The sequence below is a fragment of the Liolophura sinensis genome, chromosome 6 (genome assembly GCF_032854445.1).
Source record: "Liolophura sinensis isolate JHLJ2023 chromosome 6, CUHK_Ljap_v2, whole genome shotgun sequence".
NCBI classification, from domain to species: Eukaryota; Metazoa; Mollusca; class Polyplacophora; order Chitonida; family Chitonidae; genus Liolophura; species Liolophura sinensis.
The window spans coordinates 70,361,381-70,381,103 of NC_088300.1; the positions used below are offsets into that span (position 1 = coordinate 70,361,381).

A 19,723-nucleotide genomic window follows, 5' to 3' on the forward strand; every position below is an offset into this window, starting at 1 on the left:
TAGCTGAGGCCACCTTATGAATGAAGAGGCCTTACCCTTCGCCCAGAGTTTAAATTGCAAACCCTACAAAAGAGCATAAATCACTGATGTACCTGTTTTGCAGCAGCGTCATCTCCCTCCAGTCTGACTTGTACACACCATCCTTCCCCACCAGGTCTTGGAACAGCATCAGGATTTCTATGAGAAAATCCAGCAGGTCTATTTGAGTGGCGAAGTTGTTGACGTAGGTGTTGTAGTGTGACTCTGTCATCTGACGCAGAATGCTGATCATAATGGCCACGTAATGACCCTGATGAGACAAATCAGAAATTGTCAAAATGCGCCCTAAAGATACACCAATCACAAGCCTGAAAACAGCTATCTGACACTTCTGAAAACCACGCTTTGGAAAAAGTGCTGAGACCCTTATTGCTAGGGTCTATTATTCTATTATTATTCAAATTGTAGTGTTACAGGCAGAATAAATGCCAGAGGTGGATATAGAAATATACCCCAATTCTTTCCAACCATCTCTGCAACCAATATTTCGAAACATTCTGAGAGAAGAGTGGAGTGTATAAAAATAATTTGCACAGTTTTACTCTTCATTGACATGAATAAATCACTTTTAGCAGCAGTTTCATAATAATTGTATATATAAATTCCACTGAAAAAAGTGCTTTAGAGGTTGAAAGGATTAAGGTTTACTGTAAATAAAACTTGAAATTTATCCCCTTTGTAGAAAATGTGGACTATCCCAGCCATTTTTCCACTTTAACATAATCAGAAAGGTTTGGTAAACAGGAATATCATAAAAACAAGATCAGACAAAACAAGAAGTTGGATTTTCAGTTCTGTTTTAAAACATAAAATCCTGGAAAATAGAAAAAGATTGGAAATCAGATAGCCTGAATTCAACTTCTGGCTAAATCTATGGGTACTATCTATGACTTACGGTCAATGAAGAGCACCTGTCGGTTGCTATCACAGTCTGTATAACTGTCCGTAAAATCTGCAGCATGACAATCTCTATGTCACTATCATGGGGAGACTGAAATATAAAATATATCTGCTGATTATTATAAAATGTCCACAGAATAATTCAGAGCTACCTGACAACTACAGCCATCATTCAATGACACGTGTTCATATAGATAACAAAAGATGTTTAGACATTTATCTGATTGGTTTTTCACCCAGTACCCAGGACTATTTTTCTCATAGGACAGAATCCAATATGATGCTCCATGTACATGTGCGTACCGTCTGTGGGGAATGTAAGTGGTGCATAATATCACTGAGGATCCTGGCACACAGCTCACTCTCCTCGTCACGCTCCATAAGCTCCTTGGTCATCTGTAACATCTTTGGTAACAGTACGGCACGGCAATCTGAGCAAAACGTAAATCACAACATAATATGAAATGTACGCCACAACTTTTACACTCATATTAACAAATCCTCACCTTACGTCTTTCTATCTCCCCCCTCCCTCTTTCATGAAAAATGGTACCACTTTAAGGAGAAATCATGCTGTGCAATGTTGATTTGAGAGGCTTGGGGGGGAATTATTAACAACCACTATTTTCTCTTGCCAGGTAGTCACTGTTTTCTACTGTCAGGTAGAAACTGTTTTCTGTTGTCAGATGGACACTGTTTTCTATTGCCAGGTAGACAGTAGACAATGTTTCCTGTTGTCAGATAGACAATGTTTTATATTCTCAGGTAGACACTGTTTTCTATTGTCAGGTAGACACTGTTTTTTATTGTCAGGCAGACAATGTTATATATTGCCAGGTAGACACTGGTTTGTATTCTCCCGTAAAAACAGTCAACACTGTAAAGCTGGCCTGTGTTTAACTCCTGCACAACAATCAGAACTGTACCTGCTAGTTTGAACAGCTCTGTGTGCACTAGGTCATCCACACACGTCATCTTCTGGTGTGTCAAACGATCTCTTGGCACATTATCGATGAAGTCTACCAACACATTATCGATGAAGTCTACCAACAAGTGGCTGTAAAAGAAAAAATTGTCAAATTTTTTTTTACTAAACATTAGCTTTTCGTCTCCATTACACGACAAACTGGTCATACTTGGTTTGTGACAGAAGACACTGGACATTCAGTAAAGAATGAAATATTAGAAGTGTAAATGGAATATTTTTATGAAACCACTGTTTAATAAGATATTCTGTACTGTGAGCTGGACCAAACCCTCCACAGATAACAGAACAGCTATGTGGATGGATTTAAGAGCTGACACTAGGTCAAGAGAGTTTGGGAGAGTTTGAACTCTCTAAACCTGGTATGGTCATTAGTGTTTCGAAAAAGCTCAACTTTATAATCAACACAGTTGTACATGTAAGCTAGTTCTCTTAAACAGATGGAAGTAAATATTTTGCAATACAAAACTTGATTACATATTTATTTGATTGGTGTTTTATGCTGACCTCAAGAATATTTACTGAGAAAAGCTTGGAGGAAACCCATGACCATTTGCAGGTTGTAGTCTGACCATTTCACCTGGAAGTCGGCATGGACTAGAACAGAACTTTCAGCGATCGCTCCAGAGAGAAGCTCCTGAGTGGTTGTGCTCTGCTAGCACGCTTTCCACTAGGCCATGGATGACCCCTTATAAGATAAATATATTTCCATATTATTTTCTGGTTTAAAAGCTCAGAATGTTAAAATTATTTCACACAAGGCTAACTAAACCCACTCACCTTAGTTCTAAAGGGTCAAAGACTGTCATGACCAGAGAAACAGTGGAGCACATGTACTTTAGGGCAGCTCCCTGAAAACATGTCATATGGAACTGTTAAATTTTGTTTTTCACAATTACAGCATATCAATTTTATCAATCATTGATTGAGCCAAATATTTCCATTTGAGATATGTTTCTACATGCACTGAACAATAAAAGTACACACTCCTCACTGTTTTTAACAAAAGACCAAACTGTCACTTTGCTCTTATAAACAGTAATACATCACAACACTTGCCTTAAAATCCAGGTCAAAACATTTGTTTTTAAATTTGTACAACCCAGACTAACCCAGGTAATCCTCATAAAATACAATTCAGGGCATATAATTCTCTTACACGTGTTTCAAGCAAAAGTTGTAGGTCTTTGGGGTTTGTTTTGTTTTTTTGTCTTCACTCTTCTGGAATTGCAATGGGGTTTGATACTAAGTCTACCTGTTTGGGGAAAACCTCTATAATGTACATACATGTACATCAGAACAGAACTTAAAACGCTCTTCCAACAGAATTGTGCATGTGTTTACCTGAACCAGAAGGGTGTTGTCTTCTTTAAACAACATCATCCCATTGATGGACTGTAACAGCTGCTTCATGGAAATCTCAAACTGCTGCTTTCCTCGACCCTCATTAATTCTGGAAATTTGAGATAATCATAAATGTAATGGTAGCTATATAACTGGTAATACAGATATCCTTGACATCTTCACAGACATACATGGGTAGACCTGGTTGCTTCAGTAAATTTAACTGATTTATTGCAATAACATTTTACGGTAACTTTTTGATTTAAAACTGACAGCAATCTAAAGAAAAATTTTACACAAAAACTATGATTACTCCAAAATTTCAAAACTTTTCCACTTTCTGAGTCACATAAGTTACACAAACTACAGTCACATATCAATATTATCTCCGTCCAATGTACTGGATTAGGCGATTATGATCATTCGGGCCTCCATTTCACCACACTGATCAACCATTCAATTACAATACATAACTTTTATTCATCACTCACAATTTTTGTGAGTATTACATACAGTTTTACATACCAAACTTTAGGACAAATACTTTATTTGACACTGACTTTTTTTTCCCTTGACTGTGTTAATATGTATGTAGAAGTTGTGAGAAACATGACTTACGCAGAGAACAGCAGTCTGGACCTGATGATGAATTTGATGATGTACTCTATAGACTTCATGGCCTTCAACAGGGAGTCCTGCTGGGCCTTCTCATTGGCATTGTCAATGTAGAACTTAAAAATCACTAACAATTTGCTGAAAACAAAAAAGATGTACATTGCTGAGCAATTTTCTTGGAAAGATTTATTAAGCAAATAGACATCTTCAACTTAAGGAATCTCACACGATTTAGTTAAAAATTGTATAAGACAGCATTTGCCCTTGAACAAGTTAAATGGACTTGAAATGAGGAGTCGCGTAATTAATTTTTCATCTAAGGAAGATTTAAAATACCTTTAACTCCTACATGTTATGCAGAACTAAGTTACATCTTAGGCCAATATATCTTTAGATTTTCGCTTCAAGTCTAACACTGAGAATTTTGTTAATACAAGGAAATTCATAAAAATAATTGTGAAAGTGAATAATACCAAATAAAACATGGGGGTGACCAAATTACTTTTCTGTCAGAGATGTAAGCAGGTAAATTACAAATGAGCAGAATACCAAAGATTTTAAAATAGTTGAGAATGTGGTAGCACCAAAATAGTGAGATGCCTTAGGTCAGTCACCGTTAGCTTCATGTGTCCTTAAAACAGACAATTATTTTGCCAACTGACACAAGGTTAATGTACTGTAAACAAAGGTAACGGTGAAACTCACTTGTAAGCCATGGCAAAGCTGAAGTTTGTCTCTATATAGGCATCTAGCACTCGTCTAAACTGATGATACTTTCTATCTGAGATCAAGGCAATAATGTGCACCTAAAAAACACAGTTTAATAAACAATTTTCATCAACGTTAAAATGTTTTTCATATAAAATACTGAGATCAGCATTAGTTTGCCTGGACCCTCTTGCACATGGAGATGTTAGCTACAATTGATTGTAGACCCTGCAACTGAGTTTGCAACTGTAAAAATAACTTACACCACTTACACAGAGGCATAGCAAGGCAATAAATTTTTGTCACATCTGCAATCCTAGGCTAAATTTGATTCGTACATGAAGGTAGTCTGTGTAAATGGACAATGTACCCATCAATAACTTTACTTGCCTTCATTTTCAAAAGACTTTTACATAATGATTGAGCAACTAACAACAACATGTGAAATCAGGGTTGAGCTGATTGTAATTTCTGATCGTAAGTTACAACAAATGTTTGGTTACAATTCCTTCATGTAAGAAGTTGTTGATTGTCAGCTAAGACTACGATCAAGATCCTGGTGATTTACAATCAACTTAGGCTTATGTGCAAGCGACCCCAGAGCCTTCAAGCCACAAGAAAAAAAAAAAACAGCAAATATTTAAAGTAATGCTGAATGAGTTTCTTTTTTTTTCTTTTAAGTCTCCTTTAAATGTTTTCAATCAAGTGTTTTTATTTTATTTTATTACTAGCATAGCCAGGGCTGAAAAAGTATGAAAAAATACATTTAATGTTGCCTAAAACCAACACTTACTAGGCCATCAAAGACTAGATTATCAAACGCTTCACTTGTTGTCTGCATCATAATACTAAACAAAGAATCCAGTAAATCCTGCAGAAACTGTGAACAGAAAATCAACACAAATATTATTCACAGCTATGAAATGTAACAGAAAAAAATAACATCCTTGACGATCAAATACTTTGATGCTAAACAGAATATATATAAAAGAAGCCCTACAGCAGTGAAGACACACACCATCTCAGCCAATGATCTTACACAAAACCCCTGAACACTTGTCAGTTACTTTCTGTAACCTATAGATGGAAATTTAAATTGTGACACTTCCTCTAACATGTAAGTCTAATAAAGACAACAACATACAGGGTATAAGTGTTCCATGTCTTATTATTTCATGAACTTGTTACAATACTAAAGTGAATAAATAACCTTGACTATTTCCTCTCCATCCACCTTCATGATGGAGTCCAGGTGAGATTTCAACAACTTCTTGTGGTTAATGATCTCTTGCCATTTTAGCAGCCCAAGTAAGTCAACTGTCAACAACAACATACATGTACATGAAAAAATATCAACAAATTCAGTAAAACTTCAATTAAATTGCTCAACTTTAACAATAATTTTATTAAATCTTCCAATATAATTTTTCTGAAAAATTAATGAAATTTTTTTTAACGCAATCCATTGAGCTCGTCTGAATCAATAGTGTGACTATAAAACATATCCTAGTTCTCACCGTTGTGTGTAAGTTTAGTGGAGCAGACAAGACTGGATATCTGGATACTGTCTCTGAGGCTGAGCGTTAAGCCACCACCCTGGACCACCAACTTGCCACTCCCACTCTGCAGGTAGCCCCGGTTCTCTAGGTCATCCCGGGTCGTGGGTAAATCCAGGTATTTGGACGGGTCCAGTTTCTTGGCTTCAATCTGATAGAGAAAATTAAAACCACCATATAATCACTTACGTGTAGTAGTACACGCAGAAAGGGACTATATCACAAGACCCCATTCTTACATCTATTTACATAAGTATGAGTATACCATTTCACATATAGAGTGATCTGTGGATATCATATGTTTTCTCTCCACAGAAAGGTTAAACATAAGGGGATGGGTCACCTAATTTTCACCAGAATTAAATTTATGGTATTTAAACATTACTCAACAGTATCTTACTAATTATTTACATCAATATTTTTTTAAATGTCATGGAATACTGTATGAATCAAAGACATTGTGTCATACCGAGCACTAACTAAATATGATACAACGTCAAATAATGCTTACATCTGTAATCCTGAAATTTCTGCTTACCAGGTATAAAATATGAGCACATCGCCAAGATCTTACCTTGTAGACCAGTATCTCATGGTCTGTGTCTCCTAGTGTGGTGCCGTTCTCATTCATCAGTTTCACAAATGACATTCCAAACACCTTCTCCTGTCTATCTTTGGCTACAACAGGACACAAACATAGCAATAAAAATATCCTTATTTACATGGGAAGGTATTCCAGCAACCTGTGGATGGTCACGGGTTTTCCCAGGCTCTATTCAGTTTCGTCCCACCATAATGCTGGCCACTGACGTACAAGTAAAATATAAGGACAAACACCAATCAAATAAATAAATAAATAAATTACATGGACACCTGCTTTAATGCTTTCCCCTAGTGAAATTTTAAATTGTTATGCTGTTGACTTCTTGTCCATTAGGGCTAAATATGCCCTTTTAAAATACTTGTATATCAGAATTAAACTGACTTTAAAGTCACAACATCCTAAACAATAAAACTGCATAGTTATTTTTCTAGGTCTTCCTTACCTTCCGTTGAGGAGCGGTGTTTATACATAAACTTTAAATGTAACCCTCTAAACTCCTCTTCAATTGAGATAGCAACCTGGTTAAAATAAGATCAATTCATTGCAAACTTCCACAAATACGTAACTGCTTAACCATGCAGTTACTACCTTAAGAACTATCAAAGAATTAATCACACAATATTCAGAAATTAATTGCAAATACATAAATTTAACAGAATGAGTACCGGAAATAATGTTACATGCATTGAGATCCACATACCGTATCCCTGTTATTTATCTTTTTCAGCAATATCATTTCAAGGCATGAGTTCAAATCTCCATAAGCCTTCACTATCTTTCTCTTTTTTCCCTTTGTTTTTCACGAAAAGACTTATAATTTTGGAAAGCAGACACATGTCCTATAGAGCCAGTATATACACACTGTGGGGAATATTTAACCGTTACTATGTTTAACTTTCCCCTCTTACTCGTCACCCTTCTCCCCAACTCCTAATCTTCAAGCTTCAGTTCAGCTTACCTTCACTGTTTCGTGCCACCTGGGTTTGTCTTCATGGTAATATATAACAGATTTGTACTCAGAAATGAGACGTTCCCCAGCACCCAGGCTAATCACATTCTGATAAACAGAACACATAGGAACAATTATTACCTGGTGAAGGTATTCACACACACACACACATACATATACAAATGACCCCAGTGACACATGCGAATAACTTCAATTACCGTAGGTGCTTTTCCTTATTTCACACTTCTTGTTCACAGAGATAACAAGCTGTTTTCTTGCTGATCAGGTGAAGACAACAATAACACTATGTCTTCCACCTCAGCCTTTTTACAAAGTATTCCAACTCCTTCACCTCAGCCTTTTTACATACTGACTCCATTTACTCTGTACTTCTGAATCTATTCTGAGATCTTACCTCTAAAATCTCCCCCTTGTGGTTGCATACATGCATTGTCACTTCCACATTTTTATCTGAGGTTTTAGAGTATTTGTTGAACTCTCCTCCCAGCAAAGTCACATAGATGTCATTCCGCACATCCCCTAAAAGGCACAGAAATCACAAAGGTGAAAGGTTAACCTCAGATTTGTGTTGAAAACTCTAAACCAAGAGCTATAATAATAAATCAAATAAAACTCTCTACCCCACATGTTACAGATCAAATGAAAGTCCAACTAAATGCTATAAATCAAATTAAAAGTTTTAGACAGGCAAAAATAAACCTTTTCAACAAATGATGATCAGTCCAAAACTGAAAATGTAGGTAACCAAAATCAATGTCTTTAAACTTTAATACCTCTAAAGCTTTTTGACAGGAATTCATTCAGAGTAAAACAGGTATAGGAATTCATTCAGAGTAAAACAGGTATAGGAATTCATTCAGAGTTAAACAAGTATAGGAATTCATTCAGAGTAAAACAGGTATAGGAATTCATTCATAGTAAAACAGGTATAGGAATTCATTCAGAGTTAAACAGGTATAGGAATTCATTCAGAGTAAAACAGGTATAGGAATTCATTCAGAGTAAAACAGGTATAGGAATTCATTCAGAGTAAAACAGGTATAGGAATTCATTCAGAGTAAAACAGGTATAGGAATTCATTCAGAGTAAAACAGGTATAGGAATTCATTCATAGTAAAACAGGTATAGGAATTCATTCAGAGTAAAACAGGTATAGGAATTCATTCAGAGTAAAACAGGTATAGGAATTCATTCAGAGTAAAACAGGTATAGGAATTCATTCAGAGTTAAACAGGTATAGGAATTCATTCAGAGTAAAACAGGTATAGGAATTCATTCAGAGTAAAACAGGTATAGGAATTCATTCAGAGTAAAACAGGTATAGGAATTCATTCAGAGTAAAACAGGTATAGGAATTCATTCAGAGTAAAACAGGTATAGGAATTCATTCAGAGTAAAACAGGTATAGGAATTCATTCAGAGTTAAACAGGTATAGGAATTCATTCAGAGTAAAACAGGTATAGGAATTCATTCAGAGTTAAACAGGTATAGGAATTCATTCAGAGTAAAACAGGTATAGGAATTCATTCAGAGTAAAACAGGTATAGGAATTCATTCAGAGTTAAACAGGTATAGGAATTCATTCAGAGTAAAACAGGTATAGGAATTCATTCAGAGTAAAACAGGTATAGGAATTCATTCAGAGTAAAACAGGTATAGGAATTCATTCAGAGTTAAACAGGATACCTGGCATGATAACTTCTGGGAAGCCCATCTTCCTTGCCACAGCGGTGGACCCCAAAAACAGCTGGGGATTCTCCTCTCGCACCTAGAACAATACACGACTGTCTTTATGAGTAAAATGACAGCAAAGCAAAGTCCAAGTGAGGAAATGTGTTCAGCAACCTAGAGAGGAGTCGTATGGACAGTTGTCCAATCACATACAAGTATTGTACAGAAATTATTGCCAACATTCAGTTAGACAAAGACCTATGGCCAGTAAGCAATAAATTCCCAATTTTAATACTTTTTAAAATATAAAACTAGATTATTTCACACATGTATCATACACATTCATTAAACCAAGTAACAATACGTAGGATACAAGGATTGTAAATTAATAAAATGTTCCCACAACATTCGGAACATGAACAAGTCAAAATTACTGAACTGATGATCGCCAGACTGCTTTACTTGTGACCAAACAAGAAAACAAGTGTATACATAATAAACTTTGGTTGTTTTTCACCCAGAAAGCAGACAGGTTAGTCTGCAGCTGTACACATCAGCAATTACATCATGTTTTACATAAAGTATTACAACACATTGCCTTAATACAACATTTCCCCACAAAAGCTTTCCTTTCCCAGTCAGTGCATGACATCAAGTAATGAAATAAGTACCTCACAATAGATATATTTTATTACATCTTCTCCAAACTGAAAACAAAACACAAATAAAACTCAAACTCAGAGAAAGCAAAAATTAAAGTTTAAGAATACAAGACAAAACAAAAGATGACACTAAAGAAACGGAAAACCTAGAAACACCCTTGTTCTAAACATGTCAAAAAACATATCAACTGGGGATCAGTATTAAAATTTATACATCTGAGCATAAATTCTTAACATTAATTCTATGTTAACATCTAAACTCTCACTACACTAATTCACTACAGTAATTCACTACACATGGAAGACCACTACTAATTTGACAAAACAATAAATTACACTCAATATGATGAAACGAACTCAAGCATTAAAACAATTAAAGTTCTGAAGATTTAGATTATCCACAGTAACAAAATCAGACAATTTTCTACTTTTCCTCTTTATTATTATCTTTGATTAAGGATAGGCCTACCAAAATTGAAGTCTACTGATGAACAGTTTAACTGTTGGGGTACAATATTATAATCTCCTTCAGCCTACTTTCCCAAAACTTTGCAAATCCATTTTTAATAGCCTTTGTCTGAAATGACGGTAGGGACAAAAAGGCAATGTGAACGCGTTCTTCCAGAGAAAGCATAGAAAAATGATTTACATTTTGTGAAAGTATGCCTTGGTTTCCTTTGCAGACTAGGAGCATTACTGACTAGAAACTGTTACATGTCACATATCCATGTCCATGTAAAGAGGTTCCAATTTGGAGAGCCCAGCATAGTCACACACATGCCTCACTAAGACAGTCACATAGCCACAAAGCACACACTCAGGTTTACCGTAGAAATATTCCTTCGCTGGAAGCAACAATTGTAACAAAGACAAAACATGGTTGCGTAATGAATCAATGAGATATACATGTACCATGTCACCTGTACATGGATGTATCTCAGTGCTGATTTCCAACATAAAAAATAATACTGTCACTGCGCCTGACTAAATTAAATCACAGGTCCAAATCTGTTGGTAAAATTCTTGATGAATCTAAATTGAAGTTTCACATCTAAAACATAACTTGTCATAAATAAAAATCAGATCTTCTATTTATTTGATTGCTGTTTTATACTATACTCAATAATATTTCACATAATACACAGCTTCGCCAGACATTATGACAGGAAGAAAATAAAAGTAAGAGGAAATGTTGTTGAAACTGACAAGTTAAGAAGAGAGAAAGACTTTGTTTCTTCCAGCTTTTTTCAGAAGAGTTATTATTCAAGTAATAATGCCTTAGGATTATGTTTTGAAAGTAAGAGACAAAAACAAAACTCATCGTGATTGAAATTTGTGTAAAAACTGGACTTATTTTAAGAAATAAGAACCAGCACTCCAGACACACATGTAGTGGATGTTTTCCAACTTATAATTGCAGTTAATTACATCTTCCAAATAGTTGCATGTTTGAATCAGATAAATGGCTGAAAAGACAAAATACCAGTAGTACAGGAACTATGACAGAGAAAGACACACCTGTTAAGATGACATGAGCCAGCTGTTCAAAACTGTCATAAGACTAAATACCAGATATAACTTTAAACCAAGTCTTTAGGTTTGTCCTTGGCTCATACATAATTATGGAACAGTTTACTGATATGAACTAAATCTGCTTCTGTTCCATTTGGTCTTTGCAGACCTGTAATGGTCACTGTGTTCTGCTAAAATCGTAAATATATTATCCGACTCAATATGGGTATTAGCTAGCACACTTTTGAACAACTGTGCCCAGATTTATCACTGTTAGAATAGATGTACATATAGATGTAGTCGCTCTCCACGCAGATCATCATACGCATTTGCCATCCCTATATTCAAATACATGCTTTTACAGGTATTTTATACAACTCTTCCAATAATAAGTTAGAAATTCACCTCAGACGGTCATGTATCCGAGGACATATGGCTTACTGACATAACCAGTATATAATTTGTGTGTCCATGCTTCTAAATGCATCAGTTAACCAGGTACCAGAAGAATAATAACCAGTTCTTAATAATCATGATAATGCTGTGTAATAGAAACATAAACCATTATATCGCCTGTAAAGAGTTGTCACCCACACAGTAACATGCTGTGATTCTTTGAACTTTTCTCATGTTTAGAACATGTTTATTTAAGCATATTCTAGAGACACTATTCTGTGTAGATAAAATTATACTTTTTGTGAAGTTGAACCCAACCCAATCAATCTAGTTTTGTCCCAACCCAATCAATACAGTTTTGTCTCCAAAATCAAATTAAAAAACTGCATCAGAAAAGCTTGTTTTTCAGGACAACACACATCACCAAAAACCTGTATAGCTTGCAAGATGCCTATATATGACAAAATAAACAGTGTGGTTAAGCTGCAAGAGGCATGACCACATTCCTTTGGTGTGTGAGAATGTCTAAATCAGTCTATAAACAAAAAGCAATTCTTTTCATTGTTTACTGTTTATTAAGCGCTTTGACAAATTAGGTGATAAACTATATGCAAATGAAAGCAGATCAAATGATCCTGTCTCTTGTAGAGTTCCAAAAATCAGCTAGCCAACAGTATGAGGCATTTTGTGTTAGAGAATAAGCCAATCAAAACTCACCTGTTTAATATCTCCTTGGAGAATCTCCATGGATACCCAGAGGCCTTGACCTTTATGGTTGACCTCTTTCCCGCCAAGCACCTTTTTGATGACTCCCTCTAGAGATTCCTTCTCCCCACATCTAAGAGAGACAGAGAGAAAATTGAACAGAGTCTCTCCACTCACTGGATTCATTTCAAGAAGAGGAATCCAAAATTTTCGGTCAAAATTCATAATTACCTTTAACAACTTTGAGATCAATAAGTAAGAAAAAGGATAAAAGTAAATCCAAAAATGAAGGATAACGCTGACACAAACACATGTAGTATTCCACTAGTATTCTCCCCTTAAAACATCCCAAACAATAACGGAAAGTTAGAAGAGACATTCAAAATTATCTTACTGAAAGAATGGAATGAAATGCTGCTTATCTTCATCTGTGTCTTCAGCCCCTTGTATATAGCTTGTAACATCCATAGCTGAAACAAATTATCATGGTTGTTACAGAAACAGAAAGAAACCAACATGGTTACACGGTTGATGAACATATTTATCTACAGGGTTCACACATCTGACTACTTATCACTAAGAAAAATAAGAAAAACTGTTACAGACAACAGGGTTAACATGTACACAATTTTTTCCTGTAAAAAAGTTTCATAATTTCTCTTATGAATAGCAGAATAGCAAAATGTCACTCTACCTGCCACTCCAAAGGGTCGGCGTAAGCCCTGAGTTAGTTTTTTGTTTTCAATATCTTTTGGATCCATCACACCTGAAAGAAAATACCAAGTGTACAGTGTTAAAGGGAAATAATTTCTACCGCAGTGGCTAACTACTACCAGTGCTGTCTGCCAACAAACCATGCAAAACAAATGTGGTCAAGGCCTTTGGTAGTGACGCTGCAACCATGTTTCATTAAAACATTACACTAGTACCTATGGTGCAGGCATCACTTACCTCAAGCTTATTTATTTGTCTGACAATTGTTTAACAATTCTGACGATCTCAATATTCTGACTAATTAAGTCATCCTCAGACAATTCTCCTGAGGATGACTTAATTAAAGTCGAAACATTGAGATTGTCCAAATGAATTTCACACGAGTTACATTACTTATTTATTATACTAAGTCGTACAGCGATCAACCAGATTCTAGCCGAAACTAAGAGCCACTCACACCATTCTACTGTCTAGGGAGCATAGCCAAATATCATTCGTAAACCAATGATTCACGATCTGAGAGTTTTACGTTTGATCAATTTTGAAACAGATCTAGAGGCCCTCCTCACCCCACAACCACAATTAGTGTAACCAGGCTTCTGACTGAGTCTGTAAGATCTCCAGGCAAGTACAAGATCGCTGTTGTCAGGACCAAAGAAAGACGAAAGTAGTCCCACGTGGTGCACAATTGATTTCAGTTACTAAAACTAATAAAAGCTGTTTGTGAAAATTATACAACACGCTTTTCTTTTTGTATTTCACATTGAAAAGAAAATGTGAGGGTACCGGTAGACAAATGTCTGGGGTACTATGAATTCCGAGTCAAGTTTGAAGTAGGCCTAGGACTAGATACAAGAGCGCTTCTGGCACTATACATGTATCTTTAAATACTCTTCTTGCTGAAAGGAAGATTACATAAAATAATCTCTGCATAAAAACCTAAACATGTATTGCGGGGCAGCGTATAAATCTTTCACTTTTCCCGGAGTTCTATGTCGAATGTATCACATATGGTGCTGTTAATACGGGAGAGCAATCAACAAAGGGAGGTTATACACACAGACAACAGAGACAATTTTTCCTGATAGCTTTGTCTTTCCCTATCTAACGTTTCCAGAGTTTCATCATTAATTTATTCCGCCTTGCATATGGGAAGTCATGCAAGAGCAACATACACTAGCATATTACAGCCGCTATCAGTGGATGGGAACAGCTCATCCACTTTGAGTCACTTTGAGCCTTGAATGATATGGTTTAGTGTTTAAAATAATATAATATAAAGTATTCCACATAATGTTCAATTTATTTGCCCTTTATAGCAAGCTGCTCTTTTAGATGTGCCTCTGCTGGTACAGTGTGTGAGTGGGTTCATTTCAGTAACTTCTCACACCTGCTGATAATCAGATCACAGGTGTGTCAGAACATAATTTCCACATGCTAATCCCGTCCATGAACACTTGTCACTGATACTGTAAATATTTTACTCCATGTCAGTAAATAGTTTCCAAGAAGATAATTACTCTGACCCTGAGTATCGGATGTTTTCTTTTGATGAAAACAAATTTCCTTGACTCTTCTATAAAACATGGAAACAATGGTGTGACTGTTCATCCAGGAGAATTCCACCAAACTTGGTTAGAATAAGACCAAAAACTGTTTCATTTCACTACAGGCAATATACGACAGGGCACTCCCAGTTTCAACTAATACAAAACAAATAATATTTTTATTTTTCTAAGACAATTTTCTGCGGCATGCTTCTCTGCATTCTGTATGTCACAAATTTTAGTGACTGGAACCCATGTCTCGAAACAGACCTTGCTAAACAGAATAAAGCATCTGCATTACAATAAAATAGGAAATGTAAATAAGAAATATGACTGTCTGTTGCTGCCGGCCCAGCTTGGTGCTGCACTGTAGGCCTGCAGAGAATGTCACACATTTTCTCCCTGCTGGATTCTGGAGGGTCATCAGCAGGGGAAGAAAATCGTGATGCAAAGAGATTAATAAAGGTGATGATGCAATTCTCTGAAACATGAATATGTAACATCAGAAAACTGCTCACAAAGTGCGACTCCCAGCTGAGCTGACATTGAGTAATTCAGAACATCACTCAGTACAGACTTGATTTTGAATGGTGACCCCTCTTTTTTCATGGAATCAACCATGGCTGACCGGCACGTGCTTTCACATTTGCCCTTACAATAAACTACCAGTAGGTTTTCAATCTGGGAACGTTTTCAGTAATTTTAGCTAGTTTAGCACGTTTACAGTTACAGCTGTACAATTTATTCCAGTAATTCATTCGTTAATTTTCAGTGATGGTGCACAAACCGACACATCAAAGCTGGGATTCACCTCAGGCTTCAGAACTTTTGCTATATCACTCGATCTCTGTCGAGAAAGGTATGTGATTCTAATTGCGTTTATTCTAAACGTGGAGGTAGAATAGCCCATGTTCCGATCACAAAGTTACCGTGACGCGGTCATACTTTGGGATTTTAGTTCCATGCATGTGTGTAGGCGTACTTATATCAGAGTTGTGTGGTTTTCAGAGAGGTCATTGAATAACTCTGCAACAGGACAGCGCTCAAGTCTCATCTGAAACGTGATTTCATCTAATCAAGACCAATGGCAAACTTGTCGTCAAAATTACAATCCTTACATTTATTAGAAACGATATGAAAGTTGCCAGTCCGATCGAGAAATGATACAAGTCGTTCACGATTTTGAAACGTTCGCTATTTTTTGCTACGCTCCCTTAACAACATATTCAAGGCTTTGTCACTTATCACACAACTGTCAGTTTTATGGGTGAAGAAAACAGGGTGGCCCGAGTAAAACTGCCTATTTTTGGCAAGTTACCAGATACATTTCACACGTGTGACACAGGTATGATCTTGTAATTGATGTGATCTAATAAGGCTGAACCATTTATTTATTTGATTGGTGTTTTACGCCGTACTCAAGAATACTTCACCTATACGACGGCGACCAGCATTATGGTGGGAGGAAACCGGGCAAAGCCCAGGCTAAACCCACGACCATCTGCAGGTTTCTGGCAGACCTTCCCATTTACGGCCAGAGAATAAGCCAGCATGCGCTGGACTTGAACTCACAGCAACCGCAAAGGCTGAACTAAGCTAGATCCCTGATCTCTGACAGGTAACTGTACAATCAATATCAAATGATGACAATAAAAATCCATCAGTCTTACCTAATCTGATAACTTGACAAACCAAATACACTTTCTCCCTGAGACGATCTTTTGGACCCAGATCCTACAAAAAAAGAGAAAGAAAGACATGTACAAACACAAAGAAACCCCCAAAAACACTAAAACCTCTGTGCAGTGACAGGTCATATTCTTTCCTTTACATGCATTTACATCTCTTACAAAACACAAATCTACACATTAAATCTTTGTAAGTGAAATCCAATTATTGATAAGTAACTGCCTTGGTAATAAACAACAAGGTGTTAATTCTTGCCGAAAGAACAACATTTGACACTTACTGTGAAGAGTACCCTCAGATTGTTGAGTTTATCCAAGTCTTTAGGCATTCCCTTGGTACCCCATCTCACAACATAGTTCTCACTGAAAACAAATGACAATGAAATGAAATAGTATTTGGATTTTAATGAACATCTGAAATCAGTACATCTCTTTACCTCTATTACTGCTCTCTAAAAATTGTGAATCTGTAATATCATACTTACATGTGATAATAAAATGGGTCGACCCTGTTCAGGTTTGAAACAGTAGCCTTTGGGACTTAAGCCTGAGATTGGACTTGAGCCCTTGCCTCATTAGTGTTTTAAAGCTGTATACATTAACAGTTAATTTTAATGAGGGACATCTATGTATGTATGTATGTATGTATGTATGTATGTATGTATGTATGTCTGTCTGTCTGTCTGTCTGTCTGTATGCAAGTATGCTTTGGTTTTCATGCCGTACTTAACAATTTTTCAGTCACATGATGAGGAGGAGTCATTATGTATATATGCATACACTGTGTCTTCTTGTGGAGGGCGAGTCCATGCCTCCAAGCTGTTGTTGATGCTGAAAGGATCACGTTGAAGACACCACCCATGACACGTCATACCACCCAGTCACATTATACTGACAACCAGTTCTAGGGTTGATTCCACAAAGTCCTTTCTGACTTAAGTCGAAATTAAAAAACTCTGTACGATGCTTAGTTTTTGGTACTAGAAGCTGAAAGCTGGATACATTTGTCTTTAGCTAACATTGATGAGGGGTACAAAATTTTAATTTCTAAAACCCCAAAATGAGCTTTGAGACCATATTTCAAATTTTTACTGGTGACAAATGGCTCTCTGGAATCAGCTCCTGTTTCCTAGCCTTAACCTCTCACGGCGGTGTCGAATGTCAAACAAGGCAGCAACCAGTACAATTTTTTAAGTCTTTGGTATGACCTGACCCAGGTTTTCCTGGTGCACCTGAGAGACCCCACCTCACACACCAAGGTCGACAGCGACCTTCAGGGTACCTCAGTAATACAACAAAGCAGCTATACCTGATGAATTTGCTTTGCTTGACATCATACAGGGTCATCAGCAGTTCTGACTCCTCCCCCACTCGACAGACAAAGTTCCGCACCGTTACATACAGATTGTACGTTGACCGCCATACTATCTTCTGTTCGGACTCGGACTCTGTTCTTGACTGAAACAGGAGTAGGAGACTAATGATCACACTGCCACAATTGAATTTTCTTTTTTTTTCCTTTTTTTAGAACATTATTTGCATCAACTGCTAAAATATGTATTTACTGACACATGTACTTACACTGAAAATAAGACCAGCATAGCAGAGGAAAATGGTTTTGAAAGTCAAATTATCCATTTCCACATATCAGTAACAAATAAACCATAAATTTAGCCATCTCTGTAAGGGCACATTTCAGAAAATAAAGTTCATTTAAATTTAACATGTTACAAGCATCTTAGAATTAAAATCCAGTGTCACAAGTGAATGTTGACAAGCATGATAAACAAATGCAACACAATGCTACAATGCCAAAACTGCATGCAACATTTCAGCTTCCTAGGCATCACATGGGCACAAGTCTTCAAATGAAGAACAGAATGGTATCAGAAAGACATACAATGAGTAGAAAAGTCTAAACCATAAATAATCAAGAACAACAAAAAAAACGAAGAGGTTTACAACAGATCCGAAAAAAAATCATGCAGATAAATCTAGTTCTAACAATCTGCCTCAAAGTTTTTTTTGGGGGTGGGGGGGGGGTTGTTAAACACAATCTGAAAAATGACTTTTAATCTTCCTTTCTCATGAAGATTTTGTGAAGAAAAGATGTTGCAAATCAACAAGAATTTAAAAAGTAAGCACAGAAATCTCTTTTCTATACTATACAGACAACACAGGCACTGCAGTATTCAAACAAACAATAAAAATGCACCAAATCTTACTGAAGTGGGTGTGATCAGAGCAGACACAGACCTAGGATCAAGGGGACACTTAGTGACCTTCTGAGAGGGCTCAAGATTTGTGCTGGAGTCCGTGCACAACAGCCATGCAGCAGGAAGCATGCCACAGCCAGAGGAACAGAGCTAAGATTAAAATGTTCACCTTTTGTACAGTTTCCTCCTCAAAGTCCTGTTCATCACTTACCCTCTCTGTTTGTACACGCTCTGTCGCCTCAACATGCTGTTAAAGAGAAAAACACAAAAGAAACAGTTAAAAAATTCCAAGCTTTTAGAATTTCAGAGGAACCAGTAATGAAGTCTTTCATGTTTTTTCACATAGGAAGGCTGAATACTGCAACCCTTGTATGTAACTACATGTAGCCTCTGTATTTTATGCTGAAGATTTCAAAACACAGGTCAAACCAGTGGCAGTAAACATACACACTTCAAAGTTCACTTATTTTAGATCTTCCATTTATTGGTGCTTTACGCCGTACTCAAGAATATTTCGCTCATATGACAGTCGCCAACATTACTGTGGTAGGAAACCGAGCTGGATAAACCCATATTCATCTGCAGGTTGTTCACAGACCTTCCCATGTACGACTGAAGAGGAAACCAGCATGAGCTAGACTTGAACTCCTGGTGACTGCACTGGTAAGAAGCTCACGAATCATTGTGCTAAGCTAACCACTTGGTCAGGGAGGCCATCTTATAACTTCCATGTGCTGCAGCAAATTTTGGTAATTAATAAACCTGTATGTAACTTTTTCCACCATTAAAGGAAAGCTTTCAGCAACAATTAGCATAGTACTTCAGTAACAGCTTTCACCACCTCCAATGACTTGAAATGCTGTCTAATTTGTTTACAATGAGATGATGGC

General features: G+C 36.6%; 1 protein-coding gene across 6 annotated transcripts in view; it reads right to left on the reverse strand.

Annotated features, from left to right (window-relative positions):
• LOC135467964 (dedicator of cytokinesis protein 1-like) overlaps nucleotides 1–19,723 on the reverse strand; it is a 72,272-nt gene that overhangs the window by 25,812 nt on the left and 26,737 nt on the right. For 4 of the 6 annotated variants that reach the window (XM_064745918.1, XM_064745921.1, XM_064745917.1 and 1 more), the window contains exons 8-30: nucleotides 19,003–19,080; nucleotides 17,927–18,075; nucleotides 16,899–16,980; nucleotides 16,600–16,663; nucleotides 13,363–13,434; nucleotides 13,063–13,138; nucleotides 12,681–12,801; nucleotides 9,409–9,490; nucleotides 8,116–8,240; nucleotides 7,710–7,808; nucleotides 7,194–7,269; nucleotides 6,722–6,825; nucleotides 6,109–6,298; nucleotides 5,802–5,908; nucleotides 5,385–5,471; nucleotides 4,589–4,689; nucleotides 3,887–4,021; nucleotides 3,269–3,377; nucleotides 2,705–2,775; nucleotides 1,866–1,996; nucleotides 1,243–1,370; nucleotides 935–1,030; nucleotides 93–289 (exon numbers count right to left, since the gene is read on the reverse strand). In XM_064745918.1, coding sequence (XP_064601988.1) covers nucleotides 93–289; nucleotides 935–1,030; nucleotides 1,243–1,370; nucleotides 1,866–1,996; nucleotides 2,705–2,775; nucleotides 3,269–3,377; nucleotides 3,887–4,021; nucleotides 4,589–4,689; nucleotides 5,385–5,471; nucleotides 5,802–5,908; nucleotides 6,109–6,298; nucleotides 6,722–6,825; nucleotides 7,194–7,269; nucleotides 7,710–7,808; nucleotides 8,116–8,240; nucleotides 9,409–9,490; nucleotides 12,681–12,801; nucleotides 13,063–13,138; nucleotides 13,363–13,434; nucleotides 16,600–16,663; nucleotides 16,899–16,980; nucleotides 17,927–18,075; nucleotides 19,003–19,080 — 2,480 coding nt within the window. The remainder of the gene's footprint in view (nucleotides 1–92; nucleotides 290–934; nucleotides 1,031–1,242; nucleotides 1,371–1,865; nucleotides 1,997–2,704; nucleotides 2,776–3,268; nucleotides 3,378–3,886; nucleotides 4,022–4,588; nucleotides 4,690–5,384; nucleotides 5,472–5,801; nucleotides 5,909–6,108; nucleotides 6,299–6,721; nucleotides 6,826–7,193; nucleotides 7,270–7,709; nucleotides 7,809–8,115; nucleotides 8,241–9,408; nucleotides 9,491–12,680; nucleotides 12,802–13,062; nucleotides 13,139–13,362; nucleotides 13,435–16,599; nucleotides 16,664–16,898; nucleotides 16,981–17,926; nucleotides 18,076–19,002; nucleotides 19,081–19,723) is intronic. The other 2 variants (XM_064745922.1, XM_064745919.1) reach the window with 1 other exon arrangement.